The sequence below is a fragment of the Plectrocnemia conspersa genome, unplaced genomic scaffold, assembly GCF_051122295.1.
Source record: "Plectrocnemia conspersa isolate PC_06_02 unplaced genomic scaffold, ASM5112229v1 ptg000013l, whole genome shotgun sequence".
In the NCBI taxonomy this organism is placed as follows: Eukaryota; Metazoa; Arthropoda; class Insecta; order Trichoptera; family Polycentropodidae; genus Plectrocnemia; species Plectrocnemia conspersa.
In genome coordinates this window covers 15,225,323-15,234,911 of record NW_028277177.1, presented here as the reverse complement: position 1 = coordinate 15,234,911, position 9,589 = coordinate 15,225,323, and the positions used below count along the sequence as shown (strand labels likewise).

The 9,589-nt window shown below is 34.8% G+C and overlaps 2 protein-coding genes across 3 annotated transcripts; one reads left to right on the top strand and one right to left on the bottom strand.

Moving 5' to 3' along the window:
• Nucleotides 1-493: 493 nt before the first annotated feature.
• On the top strand, nucleotides 494-3,102 carry LOC148227398 (transmembrane protein 126). Its single transcript, XM_088202673.1, has 4 exons — nucleotides 494-762; nucleotides 1,380-1,551; nucleotides 1,612-1,740; nucleotides 2,059-3,102. The coding sequence occupies exons 1-4, from the start codon at nucleotides 656-658 to the stop codon at nucleotides 2,311-2,313; spliced, it is 663 nt and encodes a 220-aa protein (XP_088058799.1). The 5' UTR covers nucleotides 494-655; the 3' UTR covers nucleotides 2,314-3,102.
• On the bottom strand, nucleotides 2,378-7,982 carry LOC148227397 (uncharacterized protein CG5902). Of its 2 annotated transcripts, none has more exons than XM_088202671.1 (4): nucleotides 7,523-7,982; nucleotides 5,027-5,112; nucleotides 4,691-4,921; nucleotides 2,378-4,626 (listed from the first exon to the last, which is right to left on the bottom strand). In XM_088202671.1, exons 1-4 carry the CDS (start codon nucleotides 7,870-7,872, stop codon nucleotides 4,472-4,474), a joined length of 822 nt encoding a protein of 273 aa, XP_088058797.1. In that variant the 5' UTR covers nucleotides 7,873-7,982; the 3' UTR covers nucleotides 2,378-4,471. The 2 variants fall into 2 exon arrangements, with proteins under 2 accessions (XP_088058797.1, XP_088058798.1); XM_088202672.1 differs by having other exon boundaries at nucleotides 7,387-7,845.
• Between the last annotated feature and the right edge of the window lie 1,607 nt (nucleotides 7,983-9,589).

The window sequence follows — 9,589 nt, the reverse complement described above, 5'->3', positions numbered from 1 at the left end:
TATATATATATAAATATAAATAGGCACCCTTGAAGGGTAGAATTTTTACCAAACATGTTTTCAATATATCAAAGAATGGTCTAAAACAAATATCACGGGAAATAACAGTTTTCAGAGGTGTTTTTTGACTTCATCGCAAGTATATTGGACAGATATTGAATCTTGTGTTCAGTTTTTATCTTAAGAAATACCAAACATTAAAATAGATGATGATTGTCTCTTTAAATAAATTAGAAGATTGAGTGTATATTTCAAATCTGAACAATTAATACAATGGGAAAATCAACATGTTGAAATTGATAAAAGGTGGGGGGATTCAGACATTTTAAAAATGAACATTTTCTATGTGAAAATTTATTTATTCTTGTTCAATGTACGCTGTGCTGCCCCGGGACTAATGTAGTAGTTAAATGAGTTTTTTAAATTGCTAATGATTTTTAGACAAGTGAGAAATCAGGATTTAAGTGGGGAAAATGTATGCGCATAATATTTCATGCTAAGACCAAACTTTGACATGTAGAAATCATAACCTATTCGCTCTAAATTTACTCTCGTATCTTTGTATAGTAATTTAGATTTTCTATCGTAAAATATACAAAAATATTGTTTGTTAGATTATTTAAATATTACGCTTTAAAGTTTGCCATTCATAAACATGGAGTTGTTTACCCGGAAGGAAGGACATAAAATTACTAAGAACTCTGACCAAAAGGAAATAGATCAGTGGGAATTTATTTACAACTATAGACCAACAAGTGACATGTAAGTGTATTGTTTTATGCTTACCCATTGAAGCGAAAGGTTACCTTTCGCTTCAACCATAAGTAAGTTTCGATGATATAAAATGAAGCTTTTTCAATACACGTTCGTGGTTCTATCGCAAACTTCATCCCGCTACTCCTATATTTCTCACTGCATGCACAACATAAAAAGCATTTAAAAAATCTTTCATTTGTCCTATTTCATCCCTGCAAACGTGTAGAGAAGGCCTTGAATGTTTTAAACATACCCTATTCCATTGGTTGAATTAAATTCATATTTGGAATTAAAAAATATTAATCTAGAGTTGCTGGGAGGTATTTTGGAGCATTGTCGAGAGATAATATTCTATATAAAAAACACGCACCAATATACAGAGGCAAAGACGCATTTACGGCAAGAATATATTAACTATTTATTTTTATACGTATAATTTATTTAAACGTTTGAAACTATAACTTTCCTCGACTTAAGTCATCATCCGTGGAGCCATCTACAACTGACTTCAAGGGATTACTGTAAACAAATACAGGGCAATTTGCAAAAATATCTCAAAACCGAGTTTATCTGTTAAAATACGATCTTATCTTATTGTTCAAATTTTAACACCTTATCTGCAGACTTACTCTTCGCGTCGGCTGGTTGGCACTGGGTGGCATCGCCGGTTTAACTGGAGGGTACATTAACATGTATTATCGTAAAAAGTTAAACATGTACAATTATGGCAACTTTTCTACTTATTTACCATTGACTATAGTGCCAGCTGTCACTTCTGCTGTTTATCATCACATGGTAAGATAATCAATTTTAACTAATGACTACACATTGTAACTTATTATTATTCATTTTCAGTTTGTCACATCAGACATTGTGTTCGAGAAGAGGGTTTGTTCCGTCTGTTCTGAACTGAAAGGGCAAGCACTTCAAATTTCTCTAGGCGTGTTATACCCGTTAGTTATGGGGCCACTTTGCTGTTATATGGTGAGAATGATAAAACGTTTGAAATAAAAAATATATAAGGTATCACAAAATTTCTACTGAATGGCATTTTCTCGATTTATGGCGAGGAGATTATATGGTCTTTTTTGCTAAGATTGACACATAGCTGAAGAATTTATTTATTGCTCAACGACATTACTGTAAATGCACGATTGCAGTCTGATCAGTGCTAGATTGAAGTGGTTGTCTGTCCATCCGTACCAAAATTCACATTGTGAATGTTAATTGATGATAAATTTACCAGTTTAAGCTTAAAAACGACTACTCAATTAATCTTTAGCAATTATTATTTATTTGTAGGTCTCAAGTAGATACTACACCGCAAGAATACCATCAATCGCCTCTCAACGCTGGGAACTTTGGGAATATCACAAAAAAATATCAAAACGGTTGTATCGCAGTATATGGTATTTCACTGCATTCCAAATGATCACCACAGCAGTGATAACTCACTTTGAACGCACGGACTACTTGAGGCTCAAAACTAAACTTGAAAAAATAGAACGATTCATGTCGAGAAAGGAAGCAGAACAAGCATCTTTAAAAAATATTTAAAGTAGTGCATTTATGTTAACATAGTAACAAGTAGTTAAAAAGGTAATAAATAAAACCAATCGACGCTGTTAGATAATTATTTATTTGCAATCACCTACGATTAAGTAAATTATTCCGATCTCTTCCATTGAAGAAGATATAAATTGTTAAACCGATGGCGAAAAAAATGGGAATATATACTTGTCTTTATAGATAAAACGATATTTCCCGAGACGTAATATGTTCTTCATATTTTAAACATTACTCGCATATTAATCTTCTCGATAATTTTGACCCTGTAACAAGATGGAAACGAAAAGCAGATTTTATACACAAACACTAATGTGTACAGCGACTGTAGATTGATTCAATCCACTTATTAAACGACTGCAGCAGTCTTATTCGATATATACGTTACTTTTGTACATAACGTTGTCACTAGAAATCGTACACGCGTCAAAATGCATATTTTTAATAGGGATAATTAAGATACTAACAATATATTTCGAGATTATACCGAGGCTTATACGCTAAATCAGTTTCACCGCCTCGAATTATTATATTCAGACATCAACATACATTTAGTGCATCGTTATATATGAAACTACAATACAGCTTAAAGTAAAACATAAATCGGAAGGGGATCGAAAAAAAACTAAAGTTTTACCCAAGTATGACACGGACGGACGTAATGAAAAATATTCAGTCATATAATAAAATCAATACGAGTCGTTATCAAGTATGCATGTAGAGAAAGTTATGTACGTTTTGCTACGAATACATCGTTTAAACTAAACTTACTGTAATACCGATTACAGCATACAAAATACATAAACAAATATTTTATTATTTAAAGTTGCAATCGACGACAGATGGATCAAATTAAAAAGTATACATTCAAGAGCGAACGATTCGTTTAGTTATCAGCAATACATATTCAAACTCCTTATCTGTAGTGTTACATTATTATTATATCAATATGGCTCATTGCGAACATAACCAGAGATCAAAGCGTATGCAAGTTTAATATATATAAATATATTTATTGTATATTAATTAAAATCTTTCTATCCTATTTAAACGCTATCTAACACGTTGGGGCAGTGTTTCTCAAATTGTGGTTCAATCCACATAACGGCATCGCAGACGCTGCGAGCGCACAAAAACTACTATAGCATTTGAAAAACGTCAAATATTATTAATTCTCTGAACCACATTTTTCTTTTACAACAAAGTTCAAGAACCACCGCAACGGATACTTGCACTTTCGGTGAGAGTTATGAACACAATTTCAATAATAAGTTTAACGATAAAGATTCAACCCAAAACAAAAAACAGTCATTAGATCGTTAAAAATTTCAACAATCATTTAAACTAATATAATAACCTAACCGTGTGGCGTACGATCAATTTGGAAGTCGGTCGCTATGAGTTTATTTTTTTAACACCTAACAAAATATACACAAGAAAGTCGAGAAAACATTTTTTTTTCAACCTTGACGAGATTCAGATTCGAGCTGCCTTTCAAACCGTCGTTCGGTCATAAATCCTCAGGTTTTATTTTTACATTTTTTTTCGATTATCAAGATTACCTAATTTCTAAAAATTAACATGCCGCCGAAATAAATTCCAACGTCTCGCCGCCACCGCTCTCGTACAAAAAAATACACTTCAATTTGTTTTAATATGTCCCTTATAGGCTTTAAAGAATTACGATTCAACATTGATCGATATTTAAACAACGTTCAGTCAGCGTAACGCAAGGGAATGATGAATTATAGTACGGTGTCGTGTAATGCGTTCCGCGGTGCGGATAGTACGTAACGTAACCGTATCCTGGATTCTGAGACGGTACGGGAACACCGTTCGCGACGGGCGGATTCATCCATCGATTCGAAACTGGATACGAGAGTCGCATTGCACTTCCGTTAGTAATGTACGTCGGATTGATATAATTTTGCAGATTAGCTACGTTGTTCGATTTTTTCCGATTGTAACAGACGTATTCGTCGCTGGGAGGCGGATATGCAACTTGTCGAAAGTCGCTCGAATGCAAGTTCGTCGAATTTAAATCGGGAATCGGATCAGGTTTTTCCGCGCGAAGATTGCGATCTTGAGCCGCGACCGAAGGCGGGTTTTGCGGTCGGCGCACGGCGACGGATCCGACAGGGGCGTAACGCTAGCATCGCTGACCGATATAGTCTTGATACGTAGCGGTCACTTCTTCGGATTGATAGCGAGTCAGCTTGATGCTCCTGCGCATCTCGGAAGTGATGTGAGATTTGTATCCGCCCTTGCGTAACAACGAGTCTATTGTCTGAATTTGGTCCCAGCCTGTATTGATAAATTACAAGATTAGAATTATGACACAATTTAAAAATAAATATTTACAAGTCACCTTGCTCGGTGGCGACTTGAGGCAAATATGTTGCAGTGCGACGATTTCCCTTCTCGTTGAAGAACTCGATCCGGATACCGTGGATTCCGAGCTCCCAGTCGAGGTAGTGTTCGGCTTCTTCGAAGTTTTGTAAGATGGATACGGACACGGTCAGTCTGGGCACTTCGTCCCTGGAGATGGGCGGAAAACGAGAGTCTTTCAAGGCGCTCGTTATGGCGTATTCACGTAAGCCTATAATGTAAACGTATATACGCATTAGAGTAATTTAGCAAAGAACTAGCGGAAGAGCGCTTGTCGTCGTTACCATTATGATAAAGTATTAAATGTCTACTTTACCTGAATGAAGACGCAAGGCGTTGAATGTTCCAATGCAACCGCGCAAACGGTGCTCTTTTCCGATTTTCCATGTAACGAAAAGTGGGCTAGAAAGAGAAAACGTGAAAATTATAATTCAAGTCATCAATTAGAAAAGGCAAAATTAGAAAATCTACACTATATACTAAGTAATGAATTTTATTAATATTATTGCGTATACAAAACTGTGTGACTCGAGAGATAATACAGCCTTGATAAATTTCTCAAAATATTTGGATAATTTCTTGCAAATGTTGATAAAGTAAAAAGACAACATCAATTCCATAACTTCACAGGAAGAGCAAATAATTGTGGTTTATTTCTGTTAATTTAAATGAAATAATGCAAGATCTAGATTTGTCTGATCCTCTTCTATCACAGGCAAAATCCATGTACACTTTATTTTGTAAAACAAAATGGAGTTTTTAATAACTACTCAGTATTTCGGAGACGTGAGATTTGCATTGCCAATGTGTCGTATCGGAATGATAGGAGCAAAGTGGTATTATTAGTAAATCGTCATCACTCGTGGATCAACAACACTATATTGTGGCCAATCTTTCGACATCCAAGGTAATAATCTAATATCAGGTTGTCCCATTGTCTTTGCGTTTTTTCTTACAAATGCAAAAATGTATAACTTTTTATAAATTAACAATAATTTCACTATTCAATGATGCTATTTAGTAATGGGATGTTTTTTATTTGGATATTTTCAACACTAAATCAACAATGGCAGTGGAGATCTCAATATGCCAATAATTTATGATTCTAGAACAGAAAGATTTAATTTTAAATCAAATTGTTAGTGAAGATGAGAAGTGGATCCTTACACAACGTAAAAGGCAATGCCTGGATAGCAATCAATCCCCAATTTCAACCCCTAAAACAGGATTAGACTCCAATAAGATAACGTTATGCATTTTGTGGGATATGAAGGTCATAATTCATTGAGTTATTGGACAGATACATACTGTGCTTAGCTAATTCATTTAAAAGAAACTTAGACCGTAAAAATACCTTCCCTAGTGAATTAAAGTAGGGAAATTTTACACAAAGAATGCGCTTGCTCTCATGTATACAAGAAGACGATAGAAAAAATCTATGTATTTTCTCGGGAACTCCTTTCTCTCACCGTATTCTTCAGACATTGCTCCAAACGACTATCATATATTTAGATCTCTGCAATAGTTTTTAGCTGGAAAGATATATTAGAAAAATGGATATAAAAAATGATATTAAAGAATTTATTGTTTCCAAATATACATTATTATGCGAATCAGATAGAAAAATATGTATTAACGTGTGGATAATATTAATAATTGTAGAAAAAGATGGAGAATATATAATTTAGCAAAGCACTACACCTTTTAACTTGTAACTTATCTAACCCACACCTTAAAAAACGCAAGACTTATGGAACAACCTGATATATACAGATTTCAAAAAAGATAACGAACTGTTAAAAGTCATTTTATTATTTGATGATGATTTGAAAATATTGAAATCCATTAGAACGATTACTAATTCTTAACCCTTTATGTGCGGTGTTCAGTGGAAACATATGGTTCACACCATAAAATACGTCTCGCGTTACCACATTGGAAAAATTGTCCCCGTCAGACATTCGAAATATTGACAATTACTTGTACATTTAGCATGAAAATAAATTACTACAACAGATTACGGGGCTTAACGGCTTGCGGAATCCACCAAAGGATCTTCATTGTTCACATTCTAGGTAAGCTCTAGGGACATTTATGGCCCAAAAACATTTTTTGTGAACAAATGTATCTTATAATGGCTTGGGTGTTGCGAGATTTTCAGATAAGAAAAATTCTGAAATCGCATATTTTTGAAAATACTCAGATTTATCTAGAAAAAAAAACACAGAGGCATCTGTGCATCGACTTCTGAAATGTTTCGTGTTTCTGATCGATTTACTAATGATAAAGCACCAATCCTATTTCTATAAATTGGGAATAGACGTCACCGTGTAATAAAAACATCAATATTCTAATTAGGATATGGAAAGTTAAATTATCAACAACCAGTATCCATACGTTACTAAATATATAATTTTAACCATTTTACCTTAAGTACAATAAAAAAATCACTTGATTTTTTCATGGATTATTGACATTTCTCACAAAAATATTAAAAAACACATGCTGCAATTCGGGTACATAATGAAGATGGGGTTTGGTATTAATAAATGTGTTACATACAATGGACAAGTTAAATTTGAAATTAGAGTGACGTTTAAAATAACATTGACTCATATCGAAGCAAGGATTTTCAAGAGAGGTGGGAAATATTTTAGATAATATTAAAATCGTTACATAAGATCTTGTTTGTTTAAATCGATTAATTGAATCAAAGCGGTCATGGCCGACGATACTAAGTCGCGGACCAAACAGAACAGGCGACGACAGGGCAGACAAAGGGACAAAGAGAAAAAGAGAAAGCGAAACCGACTACTCGTCGTCGCAGAAGATGGGCGGGATCGGCGGGTCGAGCGAGTGCAGCTGCCGGTAGAGCACCTCGAAGCAGAAGAAGCACATGTCCCTGGAGGCAATCGGTCGGTGCGTGCCCCCGCCGCCCGCGCCGCGGCGCCTGCTGCCGCAGCAGGTCGATGCCATGGCGTCGGCGACTTTAGGTCGGGTCGTCGACGTCGACGCGGACGGTCTCGAACTAGCTCCTGCACTCGCCCGCACCCGCGCCCCTGCCCCAGAGCCCCGGCCCCGTCGCCCTCGCTCCGACCAGCGCCGCTCGCTACGGACGACGGCCGGTGTTGCCATGCGACGCTGCCAGTTTTCACTTTTCATCGTCGATGAGTAGCGCTCTGTAGCTACTTTAGCGTATATATTTTAATGGCACAATAATGTTACAAATTCATATAAATAAATAAAAAAAACCTGATCGTATCAGTCTTGGAACATTAGATATTATTGTGTATTATTTTTACACAGCAGTGCTGTCCAAATTCTGTTAACCCACAATTCATTTTACATTTTAACATTTTAAAATAGGCTAAGCAAAAGGGCATATAATTAAAAATCAGTTATTGCCACAATAAACGTTATTTCTTTTATACAAAGAAAATAAAGTAAAAAAAGTTAAAAATAATTCGTAACTACTAAGAATAATAAAAATAATCAAAACCTTAAAAGTTATGTATTATGTTTCTCCGAAAATAAGACACTGTCTTACTTTTATTTTTGGTTCAAAATATGTGCTGCGACTTATTTTTGGAGTATGTCTTATTTTTCAAGTACAAAAATTTATTAACTGTTAATTTATTAATTTCGATTTACATAATTATACATTAATATAATATATGTAGGTACATATACATCTATTCGAAAACAGTCAGGTCATCTTCTTCTGGAACATCGTCATAGCTAACCAAGCTCTTGAGTTCCAACCAGAACTTCTGCAAATCCATTTTCTATTGAATCAATGGTCTGAATCTCTCATGTTTTGGTACATAGTTATCTTTAAATGAATATTTCTTATCTAAGTATCCCGTTTGTAATGCTTTGGAAACGCAACTGGTTTTTGTCCGTACGGCTTATTTTCGGAGGATGGTTTATATTCCAAAAATCTTGAAATTCACGCTATGGCTTATTTTCGGAGAAACACAGTAGCATAAATTGCTCGAGAAGTTGACGTTTTTCTTATTCGCGAGCAACCTTGACCCTCGCAGAAAGGCCGTTTTACCAGGGTGTCGAAAGACTATCGAAACACTAAGTTTACTGTTAAAACCCTTTAATTTATCTTTTTACATATTCTTAACTTTCACGCGATCATGGATTCACTTGTATAGTCAATCCAAGAAGTCAACGCCCATCATCGTTGTGTCGGGAATAAGGATGCGTGTACACATGCATGCACACATATACGGTTTTCCGCGAATTTGTTTACGCCGATATAAAAACGTTACCAATACTAAATCAGCACTGGCTTGAGAGTAGAATGACCACACGTTGGTAATTAAATTAAAAAGTATAATGTGCCGGGCTCAAACACGTTCTCGGTGCTATTTTTCTTTGTTTAAATATATCTTTAACAAGTATTAAATATTCACATCTTGTCACGTACAACCCATTAATTGTGTTTTAGATTTCGCTGCGCTTATATGTATTATTTAAATGTACCTCAAATTTCCCGGTAAGTATTATGAGCATCCTGTAATTATTGTTCGTGTATTTTAAATTAGGTCAAAATCGTAAATCAAGTTTTTGAATATTTGGGGAATAATTGGGAGTATTTAAGAATATTTGGGGTTTTATAAAACAAAACGTAGGTAGTAAAAACAAGTTTAAATGCAAACAGTGTCAAACAATTAATGTTAGACAGAAGATTTTGAGTTACATATTTATATAAATAAAAAAAATAATTAAGAAAGTAATATTTTACATTTTCCTCAACAAATTAAATTGAAAAAGGAAAAACTAATTGAACGTGTAATTTCACGTGGTCACCCTATTATATTTCTCACCAATACTGTGTTGATGAGCATACACATCTCGGATCGAATGT